A 16,737-nucleotide genomic window follows, 5' to 3' on the forward strand; every position below is an offset into this window, starting at 1 on the left:
TCAAATAAACCAATACATTTACATTTATTAAGCTATTAAAATAAAAAATGAGTTCAAATTTTCAAAAATGTATGCCTGATTAAAAAAAAATAATCCTACAAATAAAATCGGATATATTTTAAATTTAAATTAGAATTGGATAAACATAAAAACATGATTTTAATATATATACTATATTATAAATAATATAATATAATACCATATATTATATTATACATAATATACATACATATATAAAATTGAAACATAAATTTTTTTTAAATTAATTTTGTTACTCTTTTCAAATAAAATTTTCCTCTGGTTCTTTAGGGGCATCTAGATCACGGTAATGAATTATTGGTCTGTAATCAAAGCCACCCAAAAATTAATACAATCTAATGTAATATATTATGTATGTAATGAGGTAAATCATTTTTTTTTTTTTTAAACTATAAATATTATCTGCAAATATTTTAACAAACCTGCCACCTCCTCTAAAACCTCCACGAGCTGGTGGTCTAGAATAGCCATACATTCCTCGGCCAAACCCAGCACCTCCATATGGTGGATAGCCAGGCATTTGGTAGCTATAACATTAATACACTAATTATAATTTTTGTATCAAAATTGAAAGATGAATAGCTAAACAATTATTTTTACTGGTTCGCAGCTGGTGGATATGACTGAGGAGCATCATTCACATCTTTTCTACCTTGTTTACTGCCAGGATGTTCAGGCAACTGTGGTCTCTTAGGATCACGAAGATAATTATTAAAATATTTCACCTAAATAGAAATAAAAAGCATACAATTATTTTATTATTCATGAAAATATATATGTAAATTTGTATTTACTTCTTTTTTAACATCATCCAATTTATCAATATGCTTATTGAAAATATGTTTGCGTACAAATTCAGGACCTTTAAATTTTTTGCCCGACAAAGGGCATAGCCATTTGTCTTTTGATATTTCTTGCGTATTAGAAGTTACAAACTTCTCGATTTCTTCCTCTTCAAGTTTTGCCCCAAGCTGTATTAATTCTTTTTCACTTACTTCATGAGAAGCCGAGACAGTCAAAGAGTTAGCTTTGGTTTGAAAGTTGTTGCAATAATCGGTAATTTCTTGTTGTGTAGGCTGAAATGAAGTATTATTTATTATTATCACTATTAACTAGAGCTGATAATATTTAATAAATTAAATACATACTGGATTACTGGGCAATGCACAACGAGCATGCATAATACCACATCTGTTTGGCATCTCATCTTCATTTACATATTCACTATGGTTGTAAAAGTCGACGGAATGTACAATACGTAAATACAGTAACATTTTATCTAAGGCCTAGAAATTCAAATACATTTTATACAACTTATTGTGCATATCATAACAGATGCTCGAAATGGAAAATTGTAAGAACCAGAATACTTATAAAATAAATGCGCCTAATGCAAATACATATGCCTATGTTTTAAATGTTAGCTATATTATGTTTATAATGAAATATATTTACATGTTTCAAGTTTAAATAATGGAACTATACAATTAAAAATACATAATACTTTCCACAATGCTATATTTGTGTTTGTGACTTGTAATTTGTAGCATAGGTATTTGCTTTTTAATCATATTATTGATGCAATAAGACAAAGAAAAAATAATAAATGGATGTGATACCTATTGGACTTATATAATAGTATTTCTCAAAAGGAAATTTTATCATCTTAATTCCATTGATTGAGACACCGTTGGAAACATCTTATCTAGTGACAATTTTAGATTCTGAACGAAGTGATGAATGTATTGATTTTAGAATTATGTGTTTTATTTTTTTTTGTGTCTGTGTACAGAATAACTAGTCGAAATAATGCTTCAATTTCAAACTTTGGGGGTGGTGGTTTTCGATGTAAAAGTGAATATCCTTAGTGCATTATAGAGGTCAAAAGTAAACATTTTCCAACAGTTTTCTAAATTCGATTTTTTTTATATGGTTGTAATTCAAAAACTAATCACTGTAAATACTTGAAATTTTCACCAAATGTTTATGTTAGTGATATCTATAAACAGTTTAATTTTCAAAAAATTTTGACTTTTTTTGAGTTATTTATAGACCAATGAAATTTTCAATTTTTTTGAGAATTTTTTTTGAAGTGCCGGTAAAAAAATGTTGGACGACCAAAAAAACTTGAAAATTTAATACAAAGTTACTCATAAGTTATTCTTATAGTGATTAAAATAGGTATTATATGAATGATATACATACGCGTAATGAGAACGATTTATCCTCAAACCAGGTATATATACATATATCTATGATAATATAAGGTATTAAGAATTAAGATAACTACATGCAATGTTTTTGGAAAATTTGATTAACCATGCCAACGTGACCATACGTCCCGCTTTGGGCGGGACAGTCCTGCTTTCGAGATAAGTGTCTCGCCGTCTCCAAAGAACCTAAAAATGTCCCGTTTTAAGAGGACGCTACACCCGCATGTATTGTCTCCGTCTTACAAGTGCGTAACATTGCAAAAACTGTTTCGCGCGGGAAAGAACCGAGAAGGCTACAGCTATAACTAAGAAACGAAATTTTCACCACATAATAAGGAGAACATTTACTGTGCAACGTTGTTTTCAATTTTTCGATATCACAAATAGAAAAAAAGTTCTTATTGTTTCAAAATGCATTATTTTTGCATTTTTCAAAATCGAATAACTTTTTTTTCAGTTCTAATATCAAAAAAATAAAAACAACGTTGCACAGTCGAAATTCCCTTTTATCTGTGGTGAGAATTTCGTTTTTTAGTTATGACTGTAGCCTTCTCGGTTCTTTCCAGCGCGAAACAGTTTTTGCAATGTTACGTACTTGTAAGACGGAGACAACACATGCGGGTGTAGCGTCCTCTTAAGAAAAGTCGATATGACGTGGCAGGTATTAATTATTGATCACATATCACAATCATACATTTATACTATATCTAGGGGCGTCATTTCAGATTTTTTTTGGGGTGTGCGAAGTTTCAAGCAGGCTATTTTGAAATTTCACCAGGCCATATAAAAATAGATATACATAAGTATATGTATATTATTCTGCATTCAATTATGTCCATACATTATAGACCGGTTATTACAATTTGATTTTAATCATATAAATAATTCTGCATTCGTGGCACGTGCATTATTTTAGGCTTCAGCAAGGCGCAGGCCAATTGTAACATTTTAAAAGTAAGGGGTGCAACCGCACACTCTACCACCCCCCAAATGACGCCCCTGACTGTATCTATACAGTTAACAGTATATGACGTATACATACATATTTTATATAAACTTTGAAACACTAAAATCCATAATTGTTGGGAGACTATTATGATTAACATAATATTCGCATTTTTCATATAAACAATTAATGTTTTTTATTCAATAAAAAAAAGTTATTTTACGCAAAATTATATGGTTTTCTTATTAAAATGTACAGATGTCCCGCTTTGAAGGAAAAAAATTATGGTCACGTTAACCATGCCTTATGCAAAATGCGTCCTAATTGAAAAATAAAATATTTGTTTCAAAATAGAATGTATGACAACATTTAAATATAATATATTATCTTAGAATGACAAATCATCTCCATTCAGAATTGTTTTAATCTAAGGATCAAATTTAACCTGCCATATTCAGAGGTCCACCCCACCCCCTAAAGTACAGCAGAGCAACATCCACTTACCCACTATTTTTTTTACATTTCTTTCAATATTTAATTAATACTTTTACGACCACAAACTTTTAAATTCTAATTTTTACATATCAGAATAGATCCCAAAGATTATATTATGAATCGGAATGCTGTTCTGGTGTTTTACTCCATTTCAAGCACTCCATATAACATTCAAATAGAATAATATATAATAATTAGTTATAAAATAAATCAACTATTACCTTAAACAATTGTAAATCTTTTTCAGTATTATCTTCGGGTTCACAAGTAGCATTTTCACCTAATAGTTCTTCTTCTTCAGCAGATGCTTCTTCGATTAAAAAATCTGTTATATTATGTAGAACAGGATTACGTGATACAACACCATAAGTTTTTTCTGAAGCTGGTTGCTCGCCATCAGTTAATTGCCATAAGCCTGAACGGTTATCAAAGTTATTTATCATACTGGCGCATAGTTTCATATCATTGCGAGCAACTTGTCTGTGATTTGTTATTCCATTCACAGACCGTATGCGTTTACTCAAATCTCTATTGATAATAGCACCCAGCTCACTGTCACGCAACTATAAATTAGAATACAACTATATTACAAATTACAATATTTAGATTTATGTTAAATGGTTTCTACCAATTTAACAAGGTCTAAAACATTTTAAAAACACATTGCACATGAGATATAAAACCAATCAAGTACATGGCTAGAAATCGTTTTCTCCAAAATATGTTTTATACCGCATCAGAATAAGAGGATTCTATTGCAGTAGAAGTATCAAAAATTTATATTGATTATTTACAACCAAAACTAGTTACATTTAAAAATATTAAATGGTTACATTTATGTATAAAATTAAAATAAATATAATAATGCAAACATATATTTATAATAAATTTTAAAACAACAATTTTAATTTTAAACTTACTCTAACACTATTAAGGTTCCAACAAATTTCTTTGATGTTAACATCTCTATCAAATGTTACCCAACCACGTCTAAACCAACGGCGTTCTGGTAAAGGATCTGCTATAGACAATCTCATAAATCCTGGGAAGCGTTTACAAATCTAAAAAAAATAATTACTAAGTGTAAATATAGAAATAATTTATAATAGGTATATATACTCAGCACACATTAAGAGCATGACAAGTTAACATGGGAAAAAACCAAATCAAGACAGTAAGCTGGTCATGCTCTCAATACATCACAATATATTTTTTCAATAATAAATTAAAGTATTTTGTATATAAAAATCACTTACTGTTTCAAGTTCACTTTTGGTTATAGCAGGGGCTAAATTACGTAAAAATACTGAAGTTGTACGATGCAATGCTCTTGGTTTCATAACATCATCCTATAATACACATACAATATTAAAATATAAACTATAGATTAAATTAAGAATTTTTCAAGGGAATTTATACATTTTGATCGCTATCATTTGTAATATCCAAGACTTCTGGTTTTTGACCATCCATATCCATCGCTTCTATAAACATATTAACCATATTATAACATATATTATATGTTTACAGACAATTAAAACAACCTAAAAACTTGATAATAGCAAACAATTTAAAATATATTAAATCTTTAGCTCAAAGATAACATAAAAGGCTTTTATAATTTTAAAAATATTAGCAAAATTTAATGCAAGTTACCTTCAATTTTATTTACTTCGGAATCACCATTCTTAATTGTTTCATTATCATCTTCTTTATCACTATCCACTTCACCATCAGAATTTCCTCCAGAGCTAAAATAATAATCATAAATTTAGTGTTAAAATATTTAAATTGTATCTTATATTTATATAGAATTAATATATGTATGAATCAAGTTCCATACTTAATTTGTTTATCAGTTTTTTTCTTTTCAGGTTCTGGCTCCTTTTTTGCTTTCAATGTCTCTTTGGGATTCAACACTGTTAAATCAAAATCCGTACCTCCTTCAAGTTTTATTACAACTGAATCAAGAAGATGAACTAGAGGCTCTGGATTATCAGCATCAACACTAACAGATTCAACTTTGCCATTTGCTAAAAACTCTTTAAAAACTTCTAATCGTTTCTAAAGGTAAAAAAATAAAATGTACATTGTATATAAATTTAAAATTTAAATGATTACCTTAAGTGCTATAATTTGCTCTTCCTTTCGTTTTACACTGTCATCAGGATGGTATTTAATCTTAAACCTTTTAAAAATATAATGTTAAAAACACTAATTATACAACTATATCAACATAAAGGAAAATTATTTATTTTTGATATATAATTTACCATTCTTCATCTTTATGGGCAACAAAAAATTCATTAAGTTGATTTCTTTTAAATTGCAATTTGTATTCATTATATTTAGCTAGTGCTTCTTCGTCAGTTATATTATCATCTTGAGTAATCAAAAAAGCCTTTAAGGACATCATAGGTGGTTGAGTATCTCCTGAAGACTGTTCTGCTGGTGGTTGAGCAGGGTGATTTACTGTATGTGCCCCAGGGTCTCTCATTGGCATAATTCTTTAATTATAAAACATTATTTAATCACATTTAAACATATTTTAACATTTAATATAAATTTAAATATTTACCTAGAAACAGGCGGCATATGATGTGTGGGAGGTTCCCAAGGTCCACCATAACCATAACCAGGAGGTTCATAACCAATACGCCTGTCTTCCCTTAAATTATTAATAATTCATTAATTTATTATAATTTAGGAAACATGATTATTTTTAATTATACTCTTACACCAGTTAATATAAATACTAACCAATCTGGAGGCCTCATTCTCTTAACTGGGGGTGATAGATCTCTTTGAGCACCTGGACTATAACGATCACGCATCGGGCCTCTATAATCTCCTCGACCTCGGCTACGAGCACCCCATGTTTCTCTATGAAGTAAATAATAAAATTTATTTAAAAACAACAAATATGCAGAATACAACTAAAATGTAATCAAATGTAAAAAAGTGCATTTAAAATTAATTATTTATTTAAATAATTACAAATTAATATCCATAAATTCACTACTAAACACTAATACATAGAAAATATTAAATAATGAATATAATATTATATGAAGTATTTGAATGATATATAAATTTATAATGAACAAATTATATGAGACATGAAAAGCTCTTTAACTGCTAAATAATAAGTACCTTGTAGTTTTCATCAATCGGCTAAAAAAATAAAAATGTACAATATAATAGGTTTAGATATATAATATAAAAAAAAATTAGGTATTATTTTTAATTCATTAATTTAATTACCTAATTAATCAATATTTTGTTTAACTTATAGATACAGATACATATAGATTAAAATGTATGTAACATAATTTATATTGGAAATGCACTTAATTTTATTAGTGAAAAGTTTTATAGATTGATAATTACATAACAGAAAATTTTTACTTTAAAATAATAATATCAAGGTAGAGCATAAGCTAGCCAATTAAACAGAAATATATTTTAACAGGTTAGTATTTTATATTGTATGATTAAGTTTTAACTTAGATTTGATTTAAATGGATTATATTGGATATATAACAGGGTACAGGTAAAAAAAAATTATGTAGAGTGAATTTACATCCAGACTGCAAGGGTAAGACTAATATTTAAAACATAAACATTTAAAACTCCTATATTGCTAAACATTAATTTACAAGTACTGAATAATATTTTATCCAGGAACCTTAATAAATTATTATGCATGTATTATGCATGTATAGCAAAAAAGGTGACTTTTATAGGTATAGCAGGAATTAAACTATTATCTATTTTCTACCTAAATACAGACATTTTCAACAAATTCTTATTGGTATTACGAAAAGATTAACACTGAATCTAAAGTAATATTACCTGTCATTCCAATCATCGCGCATTCGGCGGTCATCTCTGCGGTTATCACCGCCTCTTATAGATTCAGTACGTTCACCTCGAAATTTATCTCTTCGTTTCCTATCGTGTTCATCATCGCTATCAACCATTCTTCCTACTTCACAGTTTAGGCTAGTTCGCCCTATAAACTTTTAAATATGTTGTACAAAATGAACTAAAAATGTAATATAATATAAAAAAACAGTTAGCATCTACTTAAGGTACCTAGATTAATCGTATGGAATGTATTTTTCTTAACGTATCAAACATCCAGAAAGGTAAAAAACATTTAACCCAACTTAATTATATAAACTTAGATCATAAAACGATATGTCAATTTACCTAACAACGATTTAAGATATTAGATAATTAAAATAAAATAACGATGTAAAACTAAAAGACAGGCGGCTGGCTGTTTCTAGTGAGAAGATTAAGTTAAATAATAAAATCACACAAATTAAAACACTAAACACTAAACAGGGCAAACAAATTTTTAAAACAGTGTAGACAACATAACATATTTTGTTTTACAAAATTATGTAATTTTTTTTAAACGATAATAAATAATAATATTATTGTTTACTGAATTATTGATTAAATTTAAATCAATATAATTTTCTTATGCACTGTACTATTTATTAATATTTAATAATTATACACTTTATTTTGTCATTAATTCATAGTAGTTGTTTACCATATTAAAATAGGTATCATTAATCATAATTATAGTCTATAGACAATGGCAATTTATACTAAATTTACAACTAAATAGTATTAAATTAATGTATTTTGTACCACATTTAAATCAATCACTTCATAATAAAACCAGAAATCCAAGCCTTAATATATAAATATGAGTTACAGAGTTTATGACAACAATCTTAAAAGATTCTTGAATATTATTAACCTTTTAATCACATAAGTTGCAAGCTTGTACGGAAAAATTTTAATCATGGATAAATGAAACTAGGTATCGTCAAGGTAGATAACATATTTACAGTATAATATTAATTATGGTCGTCCGTTGATCATAAATCAAATAAACGGTTATCACGTTTGCGCATCTGATAAAAAATGAATACGTCAATTTCCAACAAAACTTTGAACGTGACGTCACCTGTAAGATACTGCGCAATAGTCTATCAATATACCTAGTTGTCCGTAAATCAATCTTACGAAGAAAAACATAGTGATGATAAAATAATATGTAAAAGTCATACTTGCTGATAAAAGCATCACAACAACAAAATAAAATTAGGCAAAGAACTTCGGAGTTCTGACGTTCCGAGTGTTCTAACTTCCTGATCTAAACCTGAACTGATCTTTTTCCTTTTTAAAACCTTGTAACTTTTTGAATTCGTGTTTTCTGTTTATAATGATCAACAATTTATTATTTTTAACCAATATTCTATAATGTACAGTTTTGAAGGAGAATTTCGCAGGAAACCTGAGCAAAATTATGCAGGAGCTAGTGTGCACGAACCTGTTAGTAATCTTATACAGAGAGCTCGGTATGAACGAGAACAGAGAGAAGTATGTTTTTACACTATATTATAAAATACTATAGTAATAAATACAGCTATAATAGTATATTTTTAAATTTTATTTAAAGGAAGCAAGACGTGAACAACGACGCATTATTAGAGTGCAGTCTTGTGTTAGAAGCTTTCTAACAAGAAAAAAAATTAAACGCTATTATCGCCATTTGTTTGATAATACTGTATCAAATCTAAAGAGTAAACAATTATCGGAAGAAGTATTGTCAGATCTTGTAAAAAATTTAGTGTTCTTTCATGATAGAGAAATCGATTCTCAACGACTTGTAAGTTACTACACTTTGTGTTTTTAATATTAACAAATGGGTACCTATATAGAATATTTATTTAATTAAAGTTATCCAATCTAAACATCAAAAATTTATATTTTTTTATCGGGTACAATTATGTACCAATTCTGATACAAGTTATAATTAATTTATATAATTGCAGATTTGGTTATCTCAACATATTTTACGAAATAGTTCAAAACTGTTAAAATCAAGTTTAGACAAAAATGGCTCTTGGTATTGGCATATGAAATGGATTCTTTCCTTCAATATTGATTTATTAAATGCATCAAATTTGGAATCATTTGCGACACCTTTAAGAATCATAGAAGAGTTAACATCAGTAGAATCTTTTAAAAAGATACTTGGTTCAGATAATGCAATACTTGCTTTGCGAGACGTAAGTTCATACATAAAAGTATAATGTTTTATGTAGTATATGTAAATTAAAAATATTTATGTACTTTTATAGTTATTCCAATACTTAGTCAAAAACTGTTATTTTGATAGTTTACGTAAAATTCTCGATACTAAAATTCCTGCAATGTTTGATGTTGAAGACACACCAGCTCCACCTTTAGCTAAAAGTATACTTGAATTTGTGAAAAGGCCATTTTCAGTTCAATCTCCAACATTATTAGATGAATACACGTAAGATATTGTCCTTTATTTTACCATAAAAAAAAATACATAATTTACAACAATATTTTAATATCCTTTAATTTTTAATCTTTTATAGAAGTTATACAATTTTAAGTACTATTCATACATATTAAAATTCTCTCCAGTTTCAAAATATTGATATTTTATGAATAATCCCTTAGTTGAATAAAAAAATACCTCTTCATAGTCATAGCCTATAGGCTGTGATTTAACTATATGTTCAATTTGTGGGAACATGAACTTTTGTTTTAATTATCAATTACTTCTGTCAATGGTTTAGGTATAGATTTCTTCCCCCTACCGTGATTATAATAATATGTACCATAATTTTATTTCTTTTTACAATAATAACAAAATTTAAAAGTTACTGATGACAGCATGGAATAGTTACCCCTTGAATTTATTTTAAAATTTAATAATGATTTTTGGATTATATTAACTGTATTTAGTTTTTAATGCTTTCATACATACCATACAATAATAATAGTAATAACAATAATTTAAGAGTCTACTCTGATATCTATTTTAGGCTCAGAATTGTTTGGAGGACTTAATTACCCATGACACAATTGCCAACTAATTTAACTTCCATAACATAGTCAGTAGATAGCAATAATCATTATTTTTATTGTTGTTATCAATCAAAGGTGATGACTGAATACTGTCCAAACTTACCAAACTAAACATCTATATATAAATATATTAAGATCAATCTGCAGTTGTCACAGTCCTTATCTGTTTTATCTAATCTGTTTTTGTATCTAATATTATAATTAAATTTGAAATAAAACACCATCATTTCAATATAATTTATGCCCCAAAGCCCCTTGGACATCACTACTGCCCATTTAAAGACATGAATAAATTACACTAAGGTATCCTGGCATTGGTGTTCTTTATCTATACATAACACTACTAATCATTAATCCGCTATATGTACTAACCATTATATATTTTAAATATTGAAATTGATTTTAATATGTACAAATTTCTAAACTTGTTACACAGCTCTACAGTTATGAATCACTTTATAAGAACCTTTTTGAAAGGTCCTATATCTGATATAAATCATAAATTTATTCTACCAAGTTTGTCATTGGATCAAAATAAAGTTGATTATATTGGACCAGATTTTAGACAATTAATACTGTCATTAACTCATTCTTCTACTCAACTTAAAGAGATGAATGCAAACTTATTTTATTCTTTGCTAATTATTGAACCATCTTTTGAAGAATATTCATTTGGTAAATGAAAATAATATGTTCTATAATCCATTTGTTTTATTTTTTATTATAAATATGTTATTTATAGTGATTAAATGCCGTCAAACTGGACATGAAGTTAATTCAATTAATGACTATATGGATATTATTTCAACTTTAGCTAGTCATTTAGCAGAGCCACCAGTTATTGACTATCTAAATAAAACATGGAAGTATAGAAATGTGAATCATGATAGTTCTGACAATGAATCAGATGACGACGATGAAGATGGAAATGAAAAATTATTTTGTGGTTATTCAGAAGAAGAACTTGAGGCAATAATAATATTATTTATATATATATATATATATACACAAATATTTAAATAATTCTAATATCAAAATTCATTTTTATTAGACATTGAAATCATGTTCAGAACTTTTAAATGAATCATTCAGAGTAAACAGAATAATACTCTCTGTTGAAAAGTCTTGTTCTTCAGATTCAATACATTTTTTACTAGTACCTGTTTGCAAATTATGTCATTATTTGCTTATGTCTCACAAATTAGCTGTTCATAAATACAGGTAAAAAACATTTTATTTACAAATTATTAATAAAGTTATAGAATTTTACTCTGGTTCACAAGAGAAGTGATTTATTTTACCGATGGAAACTGGCAGCTGCTACCAACTCAAATTATTGGTATGTCAAATGATTGGGGTTGCATCAACTCAGAAGCACTCGTAAGTCTAGATATGGTTTACTTCTCTTGAGGAACAGAGTATAGTGTTTACGATTCTATATAGAACTAAAACAAACTGTATTCTGAATAAAAGCGATCCTACCGCTTTTCACCACTACAAAAAACTTTCTTCTCATATATTTTATTTGTTTGCTTAGTAAATTTTTCTCCCATGTAGAATTTAAATGTGCAATACATAGTAGTGTAATACTAATAAAATAATGTATCATAATTATGTTTTATTTTTTAGATTATTATACACATTAGCATTGAAAGCTGAATTCTTACAACACTTATGGAAAACTATTTTAAGAACAGAACAACAATCACTGTTTGGTCCTAGTTTAGTTACTACCAGTTTAGTAACAGTAATATCAAGAGGAACAAACTTAGCACCTGGTGATTTTGACCGTATTGTGCCATTATTAGCAACATTTTGTTCTTTGTTAAGTTTATTAATATCAACGTTACATGATGCAGAATTTAATAATGCTGTTGGAAACAACTCTGGTAAATAAAAATAAATTACTTTAATGTTTTTAGTAGTGATATTCATGTTGAAAAATTATTTGTCAATACATAATTATTATTAAAATATATTATTAAATCTACTTTATTTTCAGAGCAAAGTACAAACAATCCATTAAAATTCACAGCAGCAGATCTTGTATCAATTACATCGATTCTGAAAGATGTGGCTTTAGGGTTAATAGAATTAGCATATCCAGATTCAAGACCTTCAAAAATGCTGTATAACAATCACATAAATCAGAATGCTCAAACTTCAATTTGGTCTCATTTATTACGAGTAAATATATCATAATAATATATTTATAGAGTATAATATTATTAATTTATAATTAATATATATTTTAAATATTAGGTGACTGTTAGTTTGCTCCGACAACTTCATTCTAGAGATCTACGTTGTAGATTTTGTCCAGAAGGACACTGGGTATCAAATCGTTTCACAATGAATTCTGCGTATGACAAACCATCAAATATGCATTTTATGCAATATACTCGACGTTCTAGATTAAACTATAGACCTTTTAGAGGTGTTCCTGTAATATCAATGGATAATTTGGGTATAATTGCAACGAATAAATTGAATAATTGTTTCCTATAAATTAAATAAAAATTAACTACTCACAATTTTGTTGTATTTTAGATGAAGGACCTCCTCTAACCACTCGTCAAGTCCGAATCTTGACTGTTTTAAAAGAAATTCCATTTGTTTTGCCATTTGAAGAACGAGTTGTTGTGTTTCAAGGTTTATTATTGAACAACAAAGTAGAATATCAAAATTCTGATTCTCATTTTATGGTTGGATCAAATATCCATGTTACAGTGCGCCGTAATTATTTGTATGAAGATGCTTTTGAAAAATTATCTGTTGAAAATGGTAAATATTTATTATTATTTTAATGTTTCACACTTGTTATATTTTTACTTTACAATTCATAGAACCAGAAATTCGGCAAACATTAAGAGTACATATGAAAAGTGTAGCTGGATTAGATGAAGCTGGTGTAGATGGTGGAGGCTTATTAAGAGAATTTTTATCTGAACTTCTTAAAACAGCATTTGATCCAAACCGTGGATTTTTTAGAATGACTAATGACAATATGTTATATCCAAATCCATATGCTCATTTAATCCAACAAAATTTTGCTGCACATTATTTTTTCATTGGTAGGATGCTTGGAAAAGTCAGTATAATTAATAAATAATTAATTTATAGTTATGTTTTGTATGCTTAATTTATAACTGCTTTTAGGCTCTTTACGAAAATTTATTGGTTGAGCTTCCATTAGCAGAATTCTTTCTATCAAAAATTATTGGCCGCCAAACCGAAGTGGATGTTCATCATTTAGCATCCTTAGACCCTCTCATGTATAGGAATTTATTATCATTGAAAAATTATGACGGAGATGTTGTTGATCTTGGTTTAGATTTCACTATAGTAATTGATGAATTTGGTCAAACTCGTGTTGAAGAATTGAAACCCAATGGTGCCAATATTACTGTAACTAATCAAAATCGAATTGAATATATACATTTAATGGCGGACTACAAGCTTAACACAGAAATTAGAAAACAGTGTTATTTTTTCAAACAAGTAACTTTTAAATAAAACTATTATATTATACTACATTTACTATATCATATATTTTGTATGTGATTCATTATCACATTAACCGCTGTTGCCAATCATGGGTCGGCTATGGTAGTAGGGCTCATTAAGCCACCTCCAATCCGTGATCATCATATATAATTGTCAATCATTGTAATCATCAATAATTCGGCCATAGAGACACTGCTTTATTATTTATCATGGCCATTCAGAACATCTTAACAAAAAATTCTTTTCAGTTGGTTTCTGTTTCCTGCATTTTTTCATATTATATATTTTATAATCCCACATTGCTATGCACTGCCTAGGAATTTTAGTTCCTTCAAAGCTGTCACTCAGTATCATTCAAAAAGACTGTATTTTTGGGGGATTGCGAAATCATAATATTACATATTTTATGTAATATTTTGTATTAGTTCTTCATTTGGACAATATTAAGTTAATTAATATTTTCCTATACTGCATTAGACTGTCGTCATGCATTTCTTATTATTATCATGCATTATATTTTAATATGTTATATATTGATTGGGATAAATTCTAACTAAGCGTGTATAAAAAGTGTCTCATTTAACTTTGCGTTTATAGGAATCTAACCATGTTAAGAGGACGCTACATAACCATTTGTTGTCTCTGTCTTACAAATGCATAACATTGTAAATTTAAGCTCAACAGATCTCGTTTAACTCTGTTAGTTTAAAAATTATAATGAATTGACCTATTTGAAACTTAATGTTAAGAACATTATCTGTGTTTTTATGTAGGTTTTTTATGATAGTTCAATTTTGTAGCAAGTTATGCATATATAAAAAAGTGTAAATTTTAAATGCTCATAACTCACTAAAACTAAATTATCGTAAAAAAAAACCTCATGCAAACACATATAATGTTCTTATTATCAAGTTTCATACTGGACAATTAACTCTAATCTTTAAACTAACAGAGCTAAACATGATCTACCAAACGTAAATTTGCTATGTTACGTACTTGTAAGATGGAAATTACAATTGCAATGTCCAATTAAACAAAGACTTGCTGTGTATCTTAAAAATAATTAGCAACTTGATAAAAAAATGTTTACATATTGTAGCCTTTTGTCAGCTATATTCTGGATTAAGCCCTCTTCAGCTCTTTATTGTAGACATTAGTTGAATTTTTATTTATTTATATTTTATACTGGTCTATTATAATAAAAACATTAAATAATTGTTTCAAAAAAAAAAAATTGTCTAGTTAATTTTTGATTGGTATCATTTTTATTAGAATACTTTTAAATTAAATTTTTTAATTATCTAATAGTGTTTAATATTAAATTCCTGAGCCAAAAATATAGTATAATCATGAGTCAACTTTTTTGAAATATATACATCATATAAGTGTAATTATTATAGTCATTATATTATTTTAATTGATTTATTTTAATTTTTTGCTAGGGTTTGGCAAATGTAATTTCTCTAGATTGGTTGCGTATGTTTAGTAATCATGAAGTACAAGTATTAATTTCTGGTGCTGAAGTTCCGGTCGATATTGAAGATTTGAAAAAACACACCAATTATGTTGGAGGATATACACCAGAGGACCCAGCTATAGATCTATTCTGGACAGTTGTTAATGATTTTACTGATGAGCAGAAGACAAAACTTTTAAAATTTGTGACTAGTTGTTCACGTCCACCTCTTCTTGGTTTCAAGGTAAACAAAATGTTTGTAAAATTATTTATTTATTTACTAAAAACTAGAATGTTTACAGGAATTATATCCTCCATTTTGTATCCAGAAAGTAAGCTCATCTGATCGTTTGCCAACAGCTAGTACTTGTATGAACCTTTTAAAAATGCCAGTTTTTAAAGACTATGAAACACTAAAAACAAAGTTATTGTATGCAATACAATCTGGTGCCGGATTTGAACTTAGTTAATGTAATGTTGGTTGTTTTATTTTTAAACTCTTGGTATATACTTAATAACAAAAATGTTTTGAAATAATAAAAAATAATGTATTATTCTGTATCTATAATCTGAAAATATTTTTTATTTATTCAATAAATCATTTTTGTTAATCTTAGTTGCCCTATATATACATATATATATATATATATATATATATATATATATATATATGATAACTATAATTTTTCTGTACATAAATACCAGTTTTTTTCATCTGTTTATTTGTTGTATAAATAGGGTATTGTGTATAGGTACTCATTATCCCATCATAATATTTTTGTTTAATGATTTCTATAGTTTTAATATGATTATTAAAGGTAAATACTAATTAATATATATTAGCTATTAAATAATATATTAAAATGTGCGAAGTTATTTTAAATGAGTATCTTTTATAATTTTTAATTAATTTTTATAGATTATACCAGTATTATTAAATAATTTTGCTATGTATAGTAAGGTAGAAAATAGATAATTTGCGTCTAATATTTTTATATTTTAATGTTATATATTTATTTTAATTAGTAAATTATTACATTAAAATGTACTAGTTAATATTTTACACTTATTACTAGTAATAACTATACTAATGTCATGATATTGCATAACCATTAAAACAATTGATTGGTTCGCTAAAATATAATAAA

The 16,737-nt window shown here is 27.3% G+C and overlaps 2 protein-coding genes across 4 annotated transcripts; one reads left to right on the forward strand and one right to left on the reverse strand.

The window, feature by feature from the left end:
* On the reverse strand, nucleotides 1-8,000 carry Ars2 (arsenic resistance protein 2). Of its 3 annotated transcripts, none has more exons than XM_015512284.2 (18): nucleotides 7,792-8,000; nucleotides 7,549-7,708; nucleotides 6,847-6,867; nucleotides 6,454-6,576; nucleotides 6,272-6,361; nucleotides 5,967-6,200; nucleotides 5,815-5,881; nucleotides 5,537-5,757; nucleotides 5,350-5,444; nucleotides 5,113-5,177; nucleotides 4,950-5,042; nucleotides 4,614-4,754; nucleotides 3,915-4,256; nucleotides 1,188-1,325; nucleotides 834-1,115; nucleotides 640-764; nucleotides 462-566; nucleotides 1-341 (listed from the first exon to the last, which is right to left on the reverse strand). In XM_015512284.2, the coding sequence occupies exons 2-18, from the start codon at nucleotides 7,674-7,676 to the stop codon at nucleotides 281-283; spliced, it is 2,331 nt and encodes a 776-aa protein (XP_015367770.1). In that variant the 5' UTR covers nucleotides 7,677-7,708; nucleotides 7,792-8,000; the 3' UTR covers nucleotides 1-280. The 3 variants fall into 3 exon arrangements, with proteins under 3 accessions (XP_015367770.1, XP_015367769.1, XP_015367771.1); XM_015512283.2 differs by having other exon boundaries at nucleotides 7,549-7,715; XM_015512285.2 differs by lacking the exon at nucleotides 6,847-6,867 and having other exon boundaries at nucleotides 7,549-7,715; nucleotides 7,792-7,999.
* Nucleotides 8,001-8,701: 701 nt separating this feature from the next.
* Nucleotides 8,702-16,201, forward strand: LOC107164463 (ubiquitin-protein ligase E3C). The gene is made up of 15 exons (XM_089219727.1): nucleotides 8,702-9,099; nucleotides 9,179-9,388; nucleotides 9,555-9,791; nucleotides 9,864-10,042; nucleotides 11,063-11,301; nucleotides 11,369-11,595; nucleotides 11,678-11,847; nucleotides 12,256-12,515; nucleotides 12,629-12,813; nucleotides 12,889-13,093; nucleotides 13,177-13,410; nucleotides 13,473-13,717; nucleotides 13,786-14,127; nucleotides 15,576-15,833; nucleotides 15,892-16,201. Exons 1-15 carry the CDS (start codon nucleotides 8,980-8,982, stop codon nucleotides 16,057-16,059), a joined length of 3,279 nt encoding a protein of 1,092 aa, XP_089075853.1. The 5' UTR covers nucleotides 8,702-8,979; the 3' UTR covers nucleotides 16,060-16,201.
* The last annotated feature ends 536 nt before the right edge of the window (nucleotides 16,202-16,737 follow it).

The sequence above is a fragment of the Diuraphis noxia genome, unplaced genomic scaffold (assembly GCF_037042655.1).
Source record: "Diuraphis noxia isolate RWA-SAM2 unplaced genomic scaffold, SU_Dnox_SAM2 contig0002, whole genome shotgun sequence".
Lineage (NCBI taxonomy): Eukaryota > Metazoa > Arthropoda > Insecta > Hemiptera > Aphididae > Diuraphis > Diuraphis noxia.

Bases quoted from the DNA above. Each gene is read 5' to 3' on its own strand.
- Ars2 (XM_015512284.2), bottom strand. From the start codon at position 7,676: ATGGTTGATAGCGATGATGAACACGATAGGAAACGAAGAGATAAATTT. The intron at 6,201-6,271 runs GTAAATATTTAA...TTATAATTAAAG, and splicing joins CATATGCCGCCTGTTTCTAG to AATTATGCCAATGAGAGACC. The intron at 765-833 runs GTAAATACAAAT...ATTTCTATTTAG, and splicing joins TGGATGATGTTAAAAAAGAA to GTGAAATATTTTAATAATTA.
- LOC107164463 (XM_089219727.1), top strand. From the start codon at position 8,980: ATGTACAGTTTTGAAGGAGAATTTCGCAGGAAACCTGAGCAAAATTAT. The intron at 12,814-12,888 runs GTAAATATATCA...TTTAAATATTAG, and splicing joins TTTGGTCTCATTTATTACGA to GTGACTGTTAGTTTGCTCCG. The intron at 13,094-13,176 runs GTATAATTGCAA...GTTGTATTTTAG, and splicing joins AATATCAATGGATAATTTGG to ATGAAGGACCTCCTCTAACC.